At 38.7% G+C, this 20,483-nt stretch overlaps 1 protein-coding gene across 1 annotated transcript in view; it reads left to right on the forward strand.

Annotated features, from left to right (window-relative positions):
• The window catches only part of b4galt2 (UDP-Gal:betaGlcNAc beta 1,4- galactosyltransferase, polypeptide 2), a 190,867-nt gene that overhangs the window by 71,609 nt on the left and 98,775 nt on the right, over positions 1–20,483 (forward strand). Inside the window, exons 3-4 of the mRNA XM_044368852.1 lie at positions 18,003–18,121; positions 19,337–19,453. Of these exons, the coding sequence (XP_044224787.1) occupies positions 18,003–18,121; positions 19,337–19,453 (236 nt within the window). The remainder of the gene's footprint in view (positions 1–18,002; positions 18,122–19,336; positions 19,454–20,483) is intronic.

Genomic DNA, 20,483 nt, shown 5'->3' on the forward strand with positions numbered 1-20,483 from the left:
TAACTCTCTTCTTCCTCACTTGAGCCCACTTATTTGCACATTCATCATTTTTGTATTCCTGTATTTTCTCGCACATTGCTTAAGTAGAAGGTAGTCCATTAAATTGCACTGCGATTTTCATTATTGTATTTTCTTCTGTTGAATCAGTGATTGCTGCTGTTCGGGGCACGACATACAAGAAAGAGAGGTGAAAATAGTTGATCTGTTATGAAGTCTATGATATATTGTTATTGAGCTGCTTGCTGTGTGTATGTTTGTGTGTGTACATCTGTAATTGAATTGACTAAGGTGTGTGTTTTGTGAAAGCTGAAAGGAATCTCGCTGTCTGTTCTCATTCCTACAGATAGACATCATCATCAGCTACAGACACGTATACATATACACAAGCTATGATGTGTGTGTGTGTGTGTGTGTGTGTGTGTGTGTGTGCTTGTATTGCTATCTTTGTAAGGACCAAGTTTGAAACCATGATAGTGAGGACATTTCTGCATTGTGAGGACATTTTGGCTTGGTTTCAAGTTTCATGTTAGAATTAGTTTTAGGTTAGGGTTAGGGACTAGGGAATGAGGGTCAATGTCAATGAGGGTCCTCACAAGTCTAGAAGGACAAACGTGTGTACATGCTTATAATGTTGGTGCTTCTGTATTATTGTGCTGTGAGCATCGTATCTCTCTGTATCAGTGTAAGAGACGATTGAAAGTCCATTTTTTACTCTCTCTCTACCGTATCTCTCTTGTGTATTTGTGTTTGTGTAGGTGTGTGTGTGTTTGTGTGTGTGGGGGTGTATGTTATTGGTTTTGGTATCCAGGTTAGAATCATTTTTTATTGTTCATTTGCAGGACGCAGAAGCAGCTGCTGAAGCTATGAAAGTTGTGATTTCCAGGCTGGAATAAAGTTTTGGAAGAGAAAAGGTTCTAAAAATATATTCATTTTTTCCTCCTCTTTTTTCCTTTTTCCTCATTTCAGCGACACAACAGAAGAGTGTTTGAATATAAATGCTGCAACAAACAAAGACTCCAAATAGGCTGTCACGTTGAATGCAAACAGCTTTTAACAGTGGCTGCTGAGTGCTGATTTAAGCTGCAGCTCGAAGCATGAATCATTAACGTATGCAGGTATGCTGCAGCTGAGTTTACTGAATAAGAGAAATATGCCTTTTTTATTTTTTCTGGACTGCTGACCATGTTTTATCTTAGAAGTAGAGCGGGAGAGACCCCAGGCGTGGGGGAGTCCTCACCAGCCTGTCAGGTCTGGGCAAACACCACCAGGTGGAGAGATTGAGTGCATCTCTCTCTCTGTCTCTTTACAGTCTGGTTTTTCCTTCATACCTCAGGGTGTTTTCAGTCACTCTGTCTGTATATCTCTCTGTGTCTTTCTGTCTAACTGCTACTCCAACTGAATAACATTTCCTGTTCTGAGTAGCTGGGACCAAGGAGTGTCTAAAGTACTCATTTAAACTCATTAGCTTCTTCAGTTCAGTCCCATTAAGAGGCCACTTAGTACTTATTATATTCATATTTTCTTTTTATCTGGTCCTTGCTTTTATTACTTACTTAGGGCACTCTGACCTAATGAAGGTCTAATTTCCACAGTCCTTTCAGAAAAGGCAAAGTATGGCATTTAGTGAAGATATGCCTCCCTATCAGGACAGATTTAGAATTGGCTTCTACTTGATCTACTGTGGCTTGGATTGTGCCTTATTTGTATGTTGCTCTGGGCAAAAGCGTCTGCCAAATTAATAAATGTTCACAATTGTAAGTGTACTAACATTGTATGCGACTGAACAGCAAAACAGTAAAACAAACTATAACAAAGAAATGACAGGCTGCGAAGACGCCAACATTGTCAGCTCAGGCTGAGTTATTTTGGCCTCAAATATCTGTCATGTTGCTCAAATATTAGCAAAATTCTGCTGAAAATTTAGCTTCCTGGCGATCACACTTGTGAGAAACTTCTTAAGAAGCAACAGGTTAGTTCGATAAATTGCAGGGGTTTTTTTACAAGTAGTGCAATGTTGACAGGAAATCAGGACTTTTGGCTACTTTTGTGTTCTTCACAAGGCTTTTTTCCTATGACATGGGGCTGCTGCTGGTTCTTAAACAATATCTTAAAAGAAGAAGAAAAAACTCTTTCTGAGGAGAAAAATAGTGCCCATTCCACACCTTTAAACCACCTTGTTTACAACCGAGGAGCCTGTGATGTTGTGGTCGAGATAATGTTCCCACCATGTAAGCGTACAGTGACATCTTCCTTAGCAACAAGAAGCGTCTTGTTGTAAGCATTGAGAGTGCATGAACATGAAGGTGACCTTTTATTAAAAAAGGCTCCAAATAAAAAATTACAACATCTGCGTGAAAGACATGAATGTTTTGTATTTTAAATACTTTTCTTAAGAACATGTTGGCAAGACCTTGACACAGTTCAGTCAAAGACATTTTCCGAAGCGACATCAGAACTCATTTGAAATATTTAAGAAACTTTTGTACTATTGATAGAGCGTCAGCTAACTGTAATGTTTCTATTTCTTCTTCTAACCCTAACCATGTAATAATAATAATAATAATAATAATAATAATAATAATAATAATAATAATAATAATAATGCAAAAATTACATGTTGAAAATCTGGTACATACAAGTTGAAACAGTTTAAATTATCTTTTTTTTTGTTTGTTTTTTTTGTTTTGTTTGTTTTCCATTTCTGCTATTGTCTGTGAGGATTCATCCATGACTCTGTGTGTTCCCTAATTATGGTGATGCACTGCGTAGTAAATGAGGGTCTGAGTTATCAAGCTGCTTTTGATTCATTGTGTACTGCTGCTACAGTTGCTGTGAGTTTTAAGACAGGCATGGGTGACTTCAATTGTAGTTTTTCTTTGCTTGTTTCCTTAATTGAGCTAAGTAACAAAAAAAAAAAAGAAAAAAAAAGACCATATGGTGCAGAGTTGAAAAACACAGTCATTCTTCTGTTCATATCTTGTAGCTGCAAGGCGCTCAAATTAAAACATATAGCCTGCACTTTACCCCCACAGTCATTAAGTCATTTTACACCCAATGTAATTACAATAGAGTGCAAAATTATTGAATAATGAGCCTCCGTGCAAGCACTTTCAGAGGTCAAATTAAGCTATTTGCTGTGGTGAAGAGGAGTTGAAGAAGAGTTTTTTGTTTCAGTGATGATTTTAATGGAGGATTACACTCAATTTGAGGATTTAGCTACATTTTTAATGAGGATCCCGTTAGTTTTTGGGGCATAAATTGTTTAATCTCTTCCACAATTCATCTTCATTTGAAGTATATTACGTCTCTGTCTCTGTGGGTACATCTGAATTCCCTTTTTTGATCGCATCTCGCTCCTCACTCCTTGTTTGACCCTGAAATCGATCTGATCCGCCATCATGAAGGCCATTCCTATTCCCTTGTTGTCTGTTCAGAGGACCTACGATCGAGGAGCGGGGAAGGATCCCTGTGGAGGCTTGAGCGAGAATACACGACAAGTCTTTGGCTGGATCGACACACCCTTTTATTATAAATCTGTCAGTGATGACGCTGCGGCTGATCAGAGTGCTTTAATACTACATCTCTGCGGTTTTTGCAAGACAAAGACGGCAGTGAGGGAAACGTGGATGCAATTAAGGGAATTGGGATGTACTGTAACTCCTTGTTTTAGTATCACTCATCCTTTTCAATCCTTCAGCGAGATCAGAAAGCTGCTGCAAGGCTTTTAACAAAATAAAAAAAAACAGCCACAGTGTTAGTTTGATTCTTGCCTCCCTCCTCGCCAAGCTCCCGAGACATTTTTGATGCCTGTCTACAAAGCACTAAATGCTCTCCTTAGATTTCTGAACTCCTGTCCTTACTGTTAGAGACTTGAGATCTTCTGACCAAAAGCTTTTATCTGTTGCAAGATCTAGTCTTTCTTGGTAGCTGCCCAAAAACTACCATATTTGATCCTTTCACTCTGTCAACACAGATTCAACCTAATTTGTGTTTGCATGTGTGCATTTGTCCTTCCGTTTGCCACCTCTGTCTTTACATCTTGGCATGAATGAGTTCCCGAACTATGTTTCTTTCAAGAAGTCAGGTCCACCGGGGGGTGTGTCTGATGTCCGTGTGTGTGTGTGTGTGCAGCATTTTTCGTCCACACAGAGTCAGGCGTATTTTGATAGACTTTAATGGTGACAGACAGAAGAAAGGCATTCCAGGGAGAAAAGAAGGAAAGGAGATTAAAGCAGAGGAATTTCAAGACGGATCTGAACAGAAGGACAGTAGCTGCAGTTACACGCACACTTCTTTTCATTCTGATTGAAATCATTCCAATTGAAGATTTCACGTCAACTGTTTACATCTAATATCTGGTCTTCTGTTGACATGCGCATACGCATTTTATCAGAACAGCCGTGTGACATGCGCAAAAGTGATGAATACATCATGCTTTCGTCTTCCTCCTGGCTTCGTTCATTTTTTCATGGACTTGTTTGAATAGGTCTTTATTTTTGATTTTCCTATTGTCTAGGCGTCCAGTAATGTTCATATTTTTAAAGGTATAATGTGTAAGATTTGGCCAGAATTTTAGTTTAAAACATTACAAAATTAACTAAAATTACCAACAGAATGAGAAGAAATAACAATTTTGACGTTATGTTGAAGATATCAATGTATTGTGTTGTAGAGATATCTACTGAAGTTAGCATGCTAACCAGCTAGCCCCGGCCACGTCCAGCCCATACTGTCTCGTAATACCACTTTGTACCTCAGGGGCAATAGTGAGTCACTGTGCTGTCCAGTCTGCCCTCAGTCTAACATGAGAGGAAGAAGTAGTAGTGCTGCCCAGCGCCATGGATGTACAAAGAGAACTGGATACAGCATCGGGGGCGGGGCCCCGTTCATTTCTATGAAAGTTGGTCAGTGGTGTATGAAGCCAAAAAAGTTTGACTTCCGTGTATAAAATTACCCGGATCTTCTGGGATCATTGGGCCCATAGAGCAAGCGCATTAGTGATTTTTGCTGGCCGAGCTGGCTACTTCTGACAGTCAATATGTCACTTTATTAAGTTTTAATATTTTTCAGGCAAGAAAGTAACCATTTAGATTCCCAATATGTGGTCAGTTTATCCAATTAACACCTATTTGGAAAGTTGCACCAACATTGTTGGAGCAGCCAGCAGGTGCTGCAGACGCTGGCCAGGTGAGACATTAGCTGGCCATCTCAGCTGCATGATCCGATGAACTGCGCTGAGTTGCACCAGCTATTTGAAAGCTGGCATGAGCCATTTGGCATCGTAGCACATCGTAGTAAGCTGGATCGATATTGAAAAGTCATATGAATAAATTAGGTCTCTTCTGGATTACTGTGTTGTAAAACGGCATCCAGTCAATAAAAAAATGATGCTGTGTGGCAGAAAAACTGCAGTTTTCCCATTTGTGAGTTCTGTTATTATTTACATGTACCCTATTGGGGGTTGCATGCACAGAAAGAATGCAGCTGAGAGTAATCAGGTTAAATTGTTTACATGTAGAATTTTTCTTTTGATTGGTTCATGAAAAGGTTTAAACTACCAGTCAGTTTGGGTCTGTTTATTCTGATTGAGGTGTTTATGTGAGGCATTTTTCTGTCTGGGCTTTTAAACCGATTACAATTGGAATATTAGGCTCCATGTAAACGTAGCTACTGTCACTGATACTCTCAGATGGATTTATGTGCGTCTGTGTGTCTGCTGTGTGTGCGCTTACACACATGCAAAATACACACACACACATATGCAAGAAGTATCAACATACAGCCTTTCAGAAATGTCAAATGTCAGATTCAGTTCAGCAAAAAAATATGTGCTCGACATGGACAGCTCCCTGAAAGAGTACGTTCTCCTTTTTAAAGAGTGACTAAAATTGAGACCTGCTTGGTCAGGCCAGTTTTATGAGATTAAATGGCTGTACTTGCACTTGTATGCCCTAACTTAACCTGAAAACAGCTCTTGTGCATTTCCTGAGACTATATACATTTTTAATAATGTGTGGACACATTCAGGAGCTTCTACATATGGGCAGTAAATATAGGTCAGAGATATACTGACAGACAGTAATTCATCATTCTTCCTATTCTTCCTGGAAAAAAAGGTCAGATATTAAAGGACATGAGATGTAAAAGGAGTTTTCGCCGCATGTTATTCATGTTGAGTTGACTGCTGGAGTGTTTTGCATTTGTTTGTTCATCAAAAACAACCAACGTACAGACAGTATGGATGTTAGCTGTAGTTAGCTGTTTGCTCGTTAGCATTAATGCAATGACAGTGTGAGTGAATGTGTTTGTGTGACAGCTCAGACTTTAACAGATCTCAAATTTTACCACAAACTCCAGCCCTTTTATTTATTTATTTTCCCCCAGTATCTCTCCTCCACTGCAGATGTTTATGAAGTAGGGTCATTCGGCTCTTGGATGACTGAAAATTTTTCACTCTAGTTGAAATGTCTTGAACTGTCTGCCTAGAGCAAATGTGTGTTCATCCACCATGACTTTCCATTGACTTGGTATGCAATTGTCCCTAAAAATTTGCTTTGTGCTCAGCCGTATACAGTTAACTTAATTTTAGCCTTTAGTTGGTAACATTAGCCTTTATGATCATTATAGTTAGCAGCTAATATTGTTGATATTCTATTGAAGGTTGATGTTAGACTTAGATCAACAAAACAGCGAATGTAACTGACATTTCTTTTTAGCTTAGCATTAGCCTTTATGATCAACAAAGTGGCTAACGTAACTGCATCATTTTAGCTTAGCATTAGCCTTCCTGATCAACAAAGTTAGCAGCTAATGTTGGTGATATTCCACCGAAGCTTAATGTTAGACTTTAGCTCAATGAAACATGTAGGTGACATTGTATCATTATACCTTAGCAAGATTAGAAGCTTACATAAGTGATTATAATATTTAATTTAAGCTTAATGTTATTAGCCTTTAGACCAAAAAATCAACTTGTGACTGACATTGTATAATTTAATACTATATAAGCAATAAAGGGAGAAGCTAACTTTATTGAGGTTTAATTTTATCTTAACGTTTGATTGTATCACGGACAAAATTAGCAGCTAACGTAACTGAGATTGACTGACTTTCTGACTGACTTCAGATGCATCAAGAAAAATGATCATTCTAGAAAAATTCACAAAACATGATGATACACTGCATATTAAAGCTGCCTCGTGCTCCTGGTACATTTGAGGTTTCTTAACTTTTAAAATATGATTTTACAACCCAGTACTGGACCAATCATGAATTTATTTTTTAGTGTTATTCCTGGTTGACTTGCCCCGGCGGCATGAAAAGTTGAGTGTAATCCTCTGGCAGCCTGAACCAACTCCCTGTATGGGGCTTTTTTTCCTACCTTTATTCAAGAGTGTAGTCTTTCAAATTGAGAGCATGTTTTATTGATTTCATGTTCACATTTTGTAATTCTGTCCCTCAAACCCTGCCCTCGCACTCAGATAGTCCCTGCTTGTGCTTAGATTTGCTCTGCTTCTACTCAAACTGTATGCTTGTACTCAGATATATTGTTGCGTGTATAGATTTCCTGCTCCAGCTTCAGCTCTTCTCCTCACACTCAGGCTAATTCTGTGCACTTGTAAAACATCTGTTCTCAGATTTCTACTCTGCTCTCTGATTTTTTTGGGCGACAATTCTGTCAAAATCCCCCAACCAATAGAATATCAGGTGTAGTGTTGACCAATGAAATGATCCCTGCCTCCTTGCATTCGCTTTTCTTCTTCATCCCGTATGGATGATTACTCTTTATCCGGGTTCATCCACTTCCACCCCTTCAGGGCTTTATTAAATGTACTTCCTTTGCTTTCTTGTATGACTTTTGGAATAAAAGGACAGTTAATGTATAGACCAGTGTCCGTACATTTTCTTTCACTATAATAGCTACATATAGACCTAATAGTAGCTGTATAGCACGTAGTGTAAGCAAACAGTATGAGCAGAGGCAGAGCAAATCTAAGTGCAAGTAGGAGCTGTGTAAGTGTGAGGGCAGGGTTTGAGGGAAAGAACTACAAAATCTGAACGTGAAATCAATAAATCATGCTCTCAAATTGAAAGACCACGTTCTTGAATAAAGAATCCCTGCACCATTTCATGCTAGTCCAGCTGGACCACACTAAACAACGCAGTGCTCTGACAGCATCATGACCTTGGAGTCTTCATGTGCTTGGCTACGACTGTTTCAGAATACCGACTCTTCCGAGAATAGTGTTTGTAATTCATTTGTGGTGTGTGTGTGTGTGACAGCATAATGTGCCAACAACCACATCAGGCTGCCAGCTGGACAGTGGCACTGAGACCTGTAGCTGTACCGCCAAACACACACACACATGCTTACATACAGTACACAGAGCCACATGCTGGCATGCTAATGTTGTTTCATCTGCCAGTCATGCAGGGTAGGGCCAGATTTCATATCATGTAATGGGGAGAACAGTCCTAATCATGCCAAAAACAGCATCTAGGGAAACACATACACACAAACACACAAGTTTGCCCGTACGAAACATTAGCTTTCCCTCCAAAGCTTTGCCGCGACTGCTGTCTCTAAATTACTTGGAATTGGTTAATTCCAGATTAATAGGGTGATGATAATCAAGTATTATGTTATTATAATTGTCTGTTTCTTGAAGAGGCAACTGAACAACAGTTCCTGTTCTTAAAAACAACACAGGTTTTTTTTTCTGCTCTTTTTTTCCCCTGTGATAGATGATGAGAGAGTTATCTGCTTACTCTGTGAGAGAAAAAAGCTCCATTTGTATTGTTGCTGTAAGTTACCTGTATATATTACCTGTATATATGAAGCGAATACCCAATTTTGCCTTATATAATAAAATGTGTCCCTAAAACTATAATATAAATACTATACTGCATGTTGTAAGCATACAAGAAATTAATATATTTACATTATATAGCCTATTGGTAGGAAATTATACGAGACAACTTTGGAAAACTGCTGCCAATTAAACTTAAAGCCACTATGTGTAAAATTCACGACTTTGGCTTCTCTGGTAGTATCCGACTCACGGACAAAAACTTAGAGTATGCCATGCAAATGATTTAAAATAAGCTATAATTACACAATAATTAGACAGAGATGCTACACAAAGAGAAAGATAAATATTTTTCCAGGGATTTTCCCGGAGTAGTCTCGCCACCATCTGCAGTTTGTTTAAAATCCTTTCAGATGTGAGAATTTGAATCTGAATTTTCTCAGGACAATTGTGTAGAGCAAAAGTAAACTCAAAAATCTGGTGAATTCTGGTTGCACACTGACATTTTTGAGTGTAGTTGTATTTGTTTACTACAGTATATACTCTCAGCTGATTATAATTAGTATGCTATATGGAACTGAGCTAATCACTAGTCTGATGCCACAAACTGCAGTTTCTTCACCATTTGAACTGCGTTTTTGTGTTTTATAAAAAAGAAATGCATTTCTCTGGATGTTTGATGTATGGCAGCCTGTAATACAAAGCTAATTAAAAACCTAACAATTACAGTAATAGTGCTGCAGTGTAGTGAAACACCACCTTCATTTCAGTGGTGTTGTGTTGCCATGGAATTTAGCTCGTAAAGACACATTATCTGTCACCCCTCTTCATTTTGTGTTTATGTTCCTCCGTCTCCTCAGCTGCTTTAGTCTGTTTTTGTCTGTATTTATTCTTCCTCTGCCGTCTCTCTGTTTCTTAAACTCTTTCCTCCATGCTCTCTCTTTCCTTTGGCCTTTCAATATCTTTATCCACTTCTCTCCCCTGTTTCCTCACCCTGTTTTTCCTGCCAGGATACAATGCTGTGGTACATGCTTTCTCCATCTGCTTCTTGCCCCCCTACTTCCAACCTCTTCCGTCTTAGAACAAAAACACGCCAGAAAACATACTGCGCACATGGATCCAAGCCATTAAATGCTTTTTGCCTGGCTTGTTTGGGTAATGATGCGCAACATTGGTATTGAATAAAGCCTTGAATAGCACTTCAATAAATGCTGATAAAACTACTTGATGTAAGAACCAGCGCTATCAAAGACTCTTTCTAGAATCAGGACTTGTATTTGAAGTATTTCAAACTATAATTACTTTCATGAGCTTGCTTAAAATTCACTCTCATTACTGAAATTTCTTGTTAAGGCTTGTCTGTGTGTTCACAGGTTGTTTGTCTTACATTACACCAGAAAATTAAAAAAATATTGCCCATAATTATTAAAGATTGTAATTTTCTCTGTTCACGGATGCTACTGCAATGTGCCTGAACATAAGAATAAAACAAATCCAAGAGGAAACGCCTGTGGCAGAGCTGTGTTCTTTGATTTCACATTTTTGATATGTTTCAGTGGAATTTATGATGAAAGAAACATACAAAACAAAGAGAACTTGTGAAATGATTTCATCTAATGGTTTTATTTACATGTACATTCACACACACATAGATACGCTGTAATTAAAATAGCAGAATACTTTCACAAGTCACGTTCAGTCAGTCTTAATAATGCCACCAGCTCTCACTCTTTCTCATAATACTGCTGCTAAAGGTCTTTATACTCGCTCCATGTTGTAGTTTCTGGCTGTGTCATTAATGGAGGCGCTGCTAGTTCGGGAGGACATTCTCCCCACTCTACATTCCCATTTGAAAGTTTTAATTTTTAATGTTATCATCAATGTTTCTTGAGATACAAACACGGGAGTCTCCTGGATAATTCAACAACACTGTGGATTTATTTTATGACCATCACTTGGAAGTTACTTCAGCTTTGTGTATTGATTTAACCTGCTGAATGTATTTCTTCAAAACATATTCTTAGCTTTCTCTCACTGTTATCAGCGCACACAACATAATTTTAAGCTTTGAGTTTTGAAGTTTCTTACTGAAATGTGTCTTGGGATTCATGGTTGACTTCTCTCCTTACATTGTTACATACACAGGCTTGTATATCTTTACTTTTTAATCAAAGAAACAGATATTTGCTAACACAGTTAGAAAAAGAGCCCCGTACCCATTACACTATTACATCCCTTCCACCTGCAATCAATCTGCCATGCGGTACATAAACAAATGTCTAGATCCACATATCAAAGGTCTACATCCGGTACACGGCACCTAGTATTGAATATATCAAAACAAAGCAAAACAAGGTAGAATAGGAACCTCATATCTGCACACAGAGCAGTACATAAAAAGGCACTGTTCAACTCTAAATTAAGAGCCAAGACCACTGCCAATATGGAACCAAGGGGAAAAGTGTAAAAAGAGAGAGGAAAAATAGAATAAATAAATAAAGATAACTGTAAGTAGTAGTGCATAAGTAAATAAATACAAGTTTAGTCCTCTACACATGTGGAAGGTTGATCAAAGAATATTAAAAAGGGGGTCCAGATGACTTAAACAGGAGAGTTTCATGCCCATCTAAGCTGGAAGTGCTCCAACTGCCAGTCAACTAAAAATTGTCCATGCTGAAAATGAACAGGACATCTACTTTTGAAACCCTAAATACCAGAAACAATCCTCCCTTTACATCTATTTGCAACTGTTTCTCCTTTCTTCACCTCATATCTTATTGTTCTTGTTACCATACAGAATATGGTGATGGCATCGCTTGACCTGTGGATGATGTGTATGCCATATCATCTCTGTTGGTTGAAATAAAGCCATAAATGGTGCTACATTATATTCTCTGATGCTAATGTCTCTGGGTTTAGACTTTACTTCTATTACTTCTAACCATTTTGAAAGCACGCCATCATTTTCTCTCGCCTTTCAAGAAGCTATTTCATTTCTGTTCATCTCGCTGCGATAGATATGTACAATTTTAACACTACCTCGCCTTAGTATCCCTTAGAAATTCAGTCACTATGGGACTATTTTTTGAAAATCTCTCTCTCTGTTGTGCTCTTGAGGAAACGTTGGCACATGACATGGTGTGAGATAGATGCAGAACAGCAATCCTTTTAATTCAAGAATGGACCGATTTCAGTGATCCTTTCTGTGACGTTCGTGTTTTCTTTTTGTCATCTGGATTTTATTTACCAGCAGCAGCGGCAGCATGTCTCGCAAACAGCACAGCTATCAGTTCTTGGATGTCGCAGCACACTCTACGCCTTTTGTGCTCGCTGTATGAGAGCTGTGAATACACCACCGTTAACTCTTTATCTCTTCACACACACACATACCGGGTTGCTGTGCATAAGTACACACCCGCACAAGCACAAGCAGATGACTGGATGTTTCGCGTGTCTGGGGCAGCATGTATCGAGGAGATTCTTAGATACCAATAATCCTCTGATCCAGTAAATTCACACGAAGACACACACACACACACACACATACACAAACAGGATTTCATACTTGGAGCTTTTGCCACTAATGATTTTAAGAGGATATATTCACATCGAGGACTTGTGAGAAAGAGGTGACAAGAGAAGAGTAGGATCCAAACAGCAAGAGTGAAAGAAAGTTAAAGATCTCATAGAGGGAAAGGTTTCGTACATGTGGTTGCCCTCTTTCCCTTTCTCCCTTCCTCTCATACACATTTTCCTCCCTCTTATTCCCTCCTTCCATCACATCTTTTCTCCTCCCCGCTCCCCCTCTGTATTTCTCTACCTCTTTTTCTCTCTTTCTCACCCCATCTCTGGAAGAATAGCAATTACGATCCACGACTGGTAGAGGCACTTGTAAATGATTGAAAGAGAGAGAGAAAGAGAAGAGAAGGAAAGAGTGGACAGGATAATAAGATTCAGAGAGCTGGAAGTCTGTATTGTCACAGAGTTTGTGTCAGTGGGAGGCAAGAAAGGAGAGGAACAATCTCCCCTATTCTCTTTCTCCTTTCACTCTCTTTTCTCCCCGTTTTTTTTTTTCTTTTCTTTTCATTTATTCACTTTCTTTCTCTCACAATCTCATTTCGCCCTCATTCTGAGGCCAAAGAGCCAAACTCAATTATAAACTCAGAACTTTTCTCTGCCATCTGACCCTGGCATGCTTCATTTGTCACGTAAGTAACATCAAGGCACAGAAAGTCTCAGAACAGGACGCCTGATTAACAACCAGCCTGTTGTGTCGAGTATTTGGTCAGATGGTCTAACCAGCGACACTGTCGTTATGTGCTTGGACTTCAGAGGAAAGATGAAGTTGTTTAGTTATGTCACAGACTGCCAAATTCAAGCAAATGAGTCAGATTTGACCCTAAGCACCTGTGCAGGAAGATGTTTTGTTTGTGTTAATTTTTGCATGCAGTTATATAACTGTTAACTCTGTGCTTATTCAAGGTTTGTCTTTTTAACTAGGCTTTACAGTGTTTTAAGCAAACGAGATGATGCCTTTTTTTTCCCCTTATTCTCTGAAAAATGTGTCCTAGACTTTGTCTCAGAGCGGGATAATTGCAGACTTGATGACTCAAACAATGAAGTTGTGTTTTAACAAGCTAATCAATGTGAAATTGCAGTTCCTCTTAAATGGGTCATTGGTTCAATTAATCAGTTGAAGACAAATCAATTACAGTTGTAATTGTCAATTTATGATTAAGTTAATTGTCTTTTATGTATACTATTTTACCAGATTACCCTGTAAAAGTGTGCATGTTCTTAGAAATTGAATACTTTGGGTTAGTTCAACTTTTTAATAGTTTGTGATGGCAATTTGTCATTGTAGAGTGTTTTTTGTTGTACAGATTATGTACATTCACTTTTTAGAAAAACATGAGTTTGGAAATGTTCTTGTAAAATTAAATTACTTCAGATTTTGCTGTAGAACTATCTGGAAAGGATCATTTCAATTTGTTAAAAGTTTGGTCTTGTAGCGTTTTTAGTGTTTTGGTAATTATTCCCATCAATTATTATAATGTAACTAAGTTAATTAGTGAGGTGTGGAAATCCTGCAACATGACTAAAAAGAAGTCAGACATAGACTATAGTTGTGTGATGAGGAATTATCTGAACCAACCACCAACAAAACACTCTCATTTTTCCTCTTATTCTGTTTCCTTGTTATCAAGTCTGAGCCAGGCTGAATCACAGCCTCAAATAGGCTGACTCGCTCTGTGTATGCACGTGCATGTGTGTGTTTGGAGTGTTTACAGCCTCAGGTTGGCTCTCAGTGTATTGTGTTTGTACATGTGCTGCTAACCTAATAGCTTTGAGATTTGGTTCATTATTATAGCGGGGCGAGGGGGAGGGAGTTGTGGGTTGTGAGTGTGTGTGTACACGTTTTTGTTACCTCATTGGGTACTTTTCCACTACAAGCATCAACCTTGTCAGGACCAGTAGTCCTCATGGGGACCAAAGCCTGATCCTAATGAGGCAAAACATAATTTCTGAGGTCCTGATTAAGGTTAGGAGTAAGGTTTGGGTGAGGCTGTCCACAATGAATGGAAGTCAGTGCAATGTCCTAACAAGGATAGCTTTGCATACTTGTGTGTGTGGGTGTGTGTGTGTGTGGGTGTGTTTGGATTCCTGTGTATATTTGCAGACAAAGCAGTGGTGTATCCCCCAAAGTGCAGCCGGCGTCCTAGATAGAGCGATCAGACACCGTGATTATAATGTATTACTCTAATATCACCACATACAGTAGAAGCACGGAATATTGTGTGTGTGTGTGTGTGTGTGTGTGTGTGTGTGTGAGTGTGTGTGTGATAATTGCACTGCGATCAGCCTACCACAGATTACAACACTCATTTATCATCTCTCTACATTCTCTTGTTTTACCTGAACAAACACATGCACATTTTCTGTCGTCTCTCTTTTGTGCACACACAAGCACACACAAACACACACACACTTTGTATTATTCATGTCTTCTGTGTCAGAGCAAAACAAAACGATGTCAGTGTTTATTTTAAAAAAGTTCCTTTGATCATGTCACCAGATTTGGAAGCTCACTGACCTCTACCTGTGACCATCTTCACAGTCAAAACAACAACAGCGTGTCGGAGCTCCACCGATGCAGCCGTGAGAGTAAAGCCCATCCCTCGCTGTACAGCTGATTAGTTTTCACCAGTTGTTTTGATTTCTTTGCTATCAACAAAATCAAGGCCCTGGTGTCTACTACACAAGATTTTAGAGTCAAATTGCAATCTACTGATGAGGTGTGTCTTTTGGAAGTCAAATGAAAACACAAAGAAAACATGGTGTAATGGGAATTTGGTAATTTTTTTCATTAAAGGGATACTTCAAATTTTGGAGAATATGAAAGGGGTGCGGGGGGAGAGCTAGCCTGGCTCTGTCCAAAGTTAAAAAATACACCTAATTGCGCTACTATATTTATGACATCTACTTTTATAGCTCACTAATTAACACATGTCTTGTTTGTTTATGTAAACGGAAATGTCGTCACTGTGAGGTTGCCAGGTAACCTCTTGGTAATGAAAAGACTCCATGAAGTCGCTTTGCGCGGCTGTTTTTTGTGCCAAGAAATAGTAACACCACATAACTCCCCAAAAAACACAACTTGTTTTGTTTCCATTTATGTTTTTGTACTAATTTAAGAAACAAGATACGGGCGGTTTGGTGAGGTTTGGCAGTCACAAAACAAAACAACAATCCAATGTTTTGTTGATTGTTAAATTTTAGTACAGTCGTTGGATAAACGTTCCTCTGCGAGCTTCGTTTTTAACCCTGAAGAGAAACAGTTCTAACACTCGATACAGTTATTTGTGGTTCCAGACAACTCAGTTTGTAAACCTACAAGAAGTACACACAGCGCTACAATATTACAGTATATTCAGTGAGCCTTGTCTGCTGCAGAGACACAGTGCACTAAAAACACACAATGCCTGTTTTAGCCTTGTACTGGATTTAAGACTTGCCCCAAATAAAGCATAATATAGGGCTCCGAACTGGGTTATTTGTTTAAATTTAAAACAGATGGTGGGCAGACTGTGTGGGAAATGTATATTTAATATGTTGCTTTAGAAGATACACCACCACTGAACCACTGAACCATTTACCTGATACTCAAAGGTAACTGCACAATCAATTAAATGATTTTAGTGTAAAAAACAACAACAACCCAACTGGCAATCTAAACATAGCACCTCGTTTTGTGCTAGATCTTATATTCTCTGTTATTGTGTCTTTCTTTTGCTGTCTGTGAGCTAACTAACAGCTTACTGAGATGAGATGAAAACACCATGTTCCACTTACTCTCATTAGTGCGAAAGAGGAAGAGGGAAAAAAGAAAGAGAGACATGAGTGTGTGTGGGGATGATGGAGGGTGACTGGCAGATGTGGTCATAGGAGAAAGCCGTCGGGACTATTTGTATTCAGCTCTTGTGGTATGATAAAGAGGTGTGTTATGAACATGTAACCTCGCTGGCATCGATCACGCTCCTCGCCCGCAGAGCGTTGATTGGAGGAGACCTGTCAACACAAAGCTCATACGTCAATGCTAAGTGGATTATACATACATATACCTGTATGGGCCTCATCTCTCTCTCTCTCTCTTTCTCTCCTGAGCAGTGCAGCGCTCTCATACTGTGTATTCATACACATATGAGTCAACACAAGACAAGTCTTACCTTGGATCAATGAAAGCAGAAGCATTGCTCGGGTAGTTGTGTTCATCTAAAAGGGATATGGCTGTTGTTATTCTATTGTCTACTTATAGTCAACAAATTCCTTCAAAAGACCAAAACCAACAGTCCGTCTCACAATACTTTTTGAAATATTGAAATACTATAATTAATTCATTGCTAGTTTTGGTCTTTTCATGAAATTTGTTAACAGGGCTTTGACTATGTCAGTGCCCTCGGCGAGATTTTAGATTGGACCCCCAATAAAGGGCAACAATAGACAGACAAAAAGGCAAATGGGGGTCAAGGCGCCATTTAGTGTTTGGTGGCCTGTCCTGACGTAGCTGGTGACTGTCGGGCAAACACTGACTGACCAGTAAGGCTTTGAATAGCAAACCAGAGGAAGTCCCATGCAAGTCAATTGGGGAAAAAAGAGAGCAAAAATATTGAGAACAGTGAACAAATGTGTATTTCCAAAAGCTTTATACAACCCCACAAAAAAAGGTCACACTTATCTGATGTCCCCCCATCATTTGGTGCCCCAGGTGACCGCCTATGTGGCCCATGCCACTACCGCCCCTGTTTGTTAATATCAAGAACAATATAGCGCATCACATGTGTTATCCTTAAATATATATTCAGAATTTGTGGTATTTATTACACACAAATGCAGTAGTACCTTCTATGAGTATCGTCCTTGATGAAAACAAGACTTCAGCAGACACGATCCTTTACATTCTCATTGACAAACATCATGTGATTTTTTTTTTTTTTCTAAGACATGATGCTTGGTAAATTAATTAATTCTTAGTCTGACACTAACGTTGAAGAAGGACATGGACTAATGAGTGACTACTCAAAGTTGGGTTTATTAAAATAAAGGTTTTGGTTGCAGGGCTTTGGTTGGAGCCCAAACAGCAAGTCTTGCTCATAGATTTTAATGCTGCTGGCCCCAGAACGAGGGACTGTATTTATCATCTGGGCCGGAGATTTAAAGCAAACCCTTCTTTTAAATTAGTGCAACTCACAATCAGCTGCACTTAAACACAAATCTGCACACACTGGCAGTACTCAAAGGAATGATGGATAGATTTGTAGCGATATAACATATGGTGTGGCTTCATCACTGAGAACGGCGTAATTACCTTTCATGTTGTGTTTACACTGACTGACTTCAAAGTCTTTGTTTATTTTTCAGGAATATATGTTTTCCAAAGCTTGTGCATCTTATTAAATGCTGCATTATGCAGCGCATATCCCTTGAAACCATTATTTCTGCACAGATTGCTTTGATACTCATACAGTGTTGCTTTGAAGCTTAAAACCCTCTCACTGTCCCTCACTCCCTACATCCCCTGCTCCCCTCTCTCACTTTCTTTCTTTACATCATCTTGTTTTTTTTCTCCTTTCACTGTCTTCACTGTTATCCTCTTCATCTTGCTAAGTCTTCTCCCTTTTCTTCTCTCGTCAGTGGGGCGTTTGTTGATCGAGTTCAGCTCCCAGATGACGATGGAACGAGTGCAGAAAGAAAACCCCAATGTGACGGAGGGAGGCCGCTACACGCCTCCTGACTGTCGGCCTCGATGGAAGGTTTGTGTCTCTGACTGTATTTCACGTTTTAAATAACATATATATATATACTCACACATTTTTTTATAGAAACCCATTTCCTATATAAGAAAAAAATAGATGAGAAGTTATGCATGGTAAAATATGCATTAAAATACTCATGTGAGTAAAAATTATGATAAATGAAGTCCAAATTATGAGTTTCTAAATAAAACAGTTATGTTACTAAGGCAAAATTATGGGATAAGTCACACAAAAAAGGGTTTTTTTGTCAAATTTTGTCAGTGACTTTTAAAATTTCCAAGATATTTAGTAAAAATTAAGGGACACTTGGTTCAAAATTTAAGCTACTAAATGAAAATTATGAGATACTATGACAAAACTGTGAGACTGAGAATCTATTTTTTCTGTTACTGGGAGAAATGCACACCTATTTTTTCTCAGTGGGACAGTATTGGATTAAATCTTGAGAGGCAAACCATAAATCTGTATAGAATAATGGTGTAGAGGGCAGCTTCAAATACTTTTTTCACAGTAAATGGTGCAATTTCTTCAAGCTAAAAAGAAGATTAGTCAATTTCAGTGTTTTGTTTTCTCCTCCACATGACACTTCAATGAGGTCAGCGTGTTTCCATCAACAGTCAAAATAACACCAAAGTAGATGCACCTATCACAGCACCTAAGTATGAAGCAGCCAAGGTCAATTTGATGCTAATCTTCATCTGAGCGCAAAATTACCATGAATTTACACGGTAAATTACAGTTCAACCTTGTACTGTTTGGGCAGCAGAGAACGATCCACTCAAAGCACAGAGATACAGGACAACCTGGAATCTGTCTCAAATCTGCAGTGCCACTGAGAGCTACTTCCTTCAGCAGATTCATTCAGATTCACAATGAATGCGAAGCAACTTTATGTACATTGTGACATTAACCAGGGAGTTTTTCTACAGAAATGATTTTCCGATGCACAACAGTTTACAACAGGATGAAAGAAAGCTCACTTGAGCATAATTACTCTGACAAACACTCTGTGGAACTCTGACAGACAAAGACTTGCTCACGATCTTTGTCTGTATTAAACAAAATAGTTTCAGATTTTCACTTTCTAGCATTGAATAAATTATGCAGCTTAATGGTATTCCAACTGTCAGAGAAGTGGATAAATTCTGCTTTATAGTAAATGTTACAGTAAATACAAACAAACAAACAACTGAAACTGTCCCTGTTTTTTAGGTTGCCATCATCATCCCATTCCGTCACAGGGAAAACCACCTGAAATACTGGCTCCACTACCTCCACCCTATCCTTAGACGTCAGAGGATCGACTACGGCATCTACATCATCAACCAGGTAGGTCAAATGAGAGCCTGAAGTCTTATATGCAGTAAAGTAAAATCTAGCTCAAGGGCTTATCAGTTAATTTGCCAATTAAGTGCAGTCAATAAAATGTCAGGAAACAGTGAAAAATGTCCTTAACTTCCTAGAGCCCGAGGTGACGTCTTTTTATTGTTTTGTTTTTGGCCACAAGTCCAAAACCCAAAGACATTCAACTTATAATTAAAAATAAATTTGAAAAAGCAGCAAACCCTCACATTTAAGAAGCTGGAACCAGCAAATCATTGGCATTACTGCTTGAAAAATTGCTTCACTAAGTGATTGATTATTTTACTTGTTATCCATTCATTTTATGTTAATTGACTAACTGATAAATGGACTTATCGTTTTAGCACCAGCAGGGTCTCCTGCTCAGCTCATAAAACATTTTAAAATTATTCTGTCACCTTCATTAGAAGTCAAAATTCAGAAAATTCAAATCAGAATTTCTGCTTTCTCAAACTCCAGGTTGGGTTTGAGTGTAAAGTAGGTTGTGGATTAAAAAAATATGAATAATTGTTATTCGCAGAGATCCCTGTTTTATGATAAACTGTATTACAGACAAGGTTACAACCTGTATAAATATCTTATTCCAAGCTCAAGACTAGACATGAACTAGATCTGTCAGCTTGTGTTATGTTCTGAGCATTGTGAAAAATAACTGTAGCCATCGTCAGGTGTTTCAACTCGTTAATATGATGTGAAAAATCAATTTAAGTCCATTTTCAGGTGCTTAAAGGCTGGCCTCCCTCCTCGCCCATCCCTAACCGGCCTACACTGACTTGCTTTGTGTGTCTCTTTCCTTTTAATGCAAAAAAAAAATCTAAATCAACAACATATTTACCTTTGCTGCACTCAAGAAGCACTCAAGGCTCAAGAAGTTCGATTCTCTAAGTACTGTTGTGAGAGATTGCGTGTGTGTGCCTGCACACTGTGTTGGGTGAGAGTTCGTCTTCTTCGTCTATATTATGGGTAATGAGCTCTTCTTTCTGCCCTTTCTCTCCCC

This window comes from Thunnus albacares, chromosome 12, assembly GCF_914725855.1.
Source record: "Thunnus albacares chromosome 12, fThuAlb1.1, whole genome shotgun sequence".
NCBI lineage: Eukaryota > Metazoa > Chordata > Actinopteri > Scombriformes > Scombridae > Thunnus > Thunnus albacares.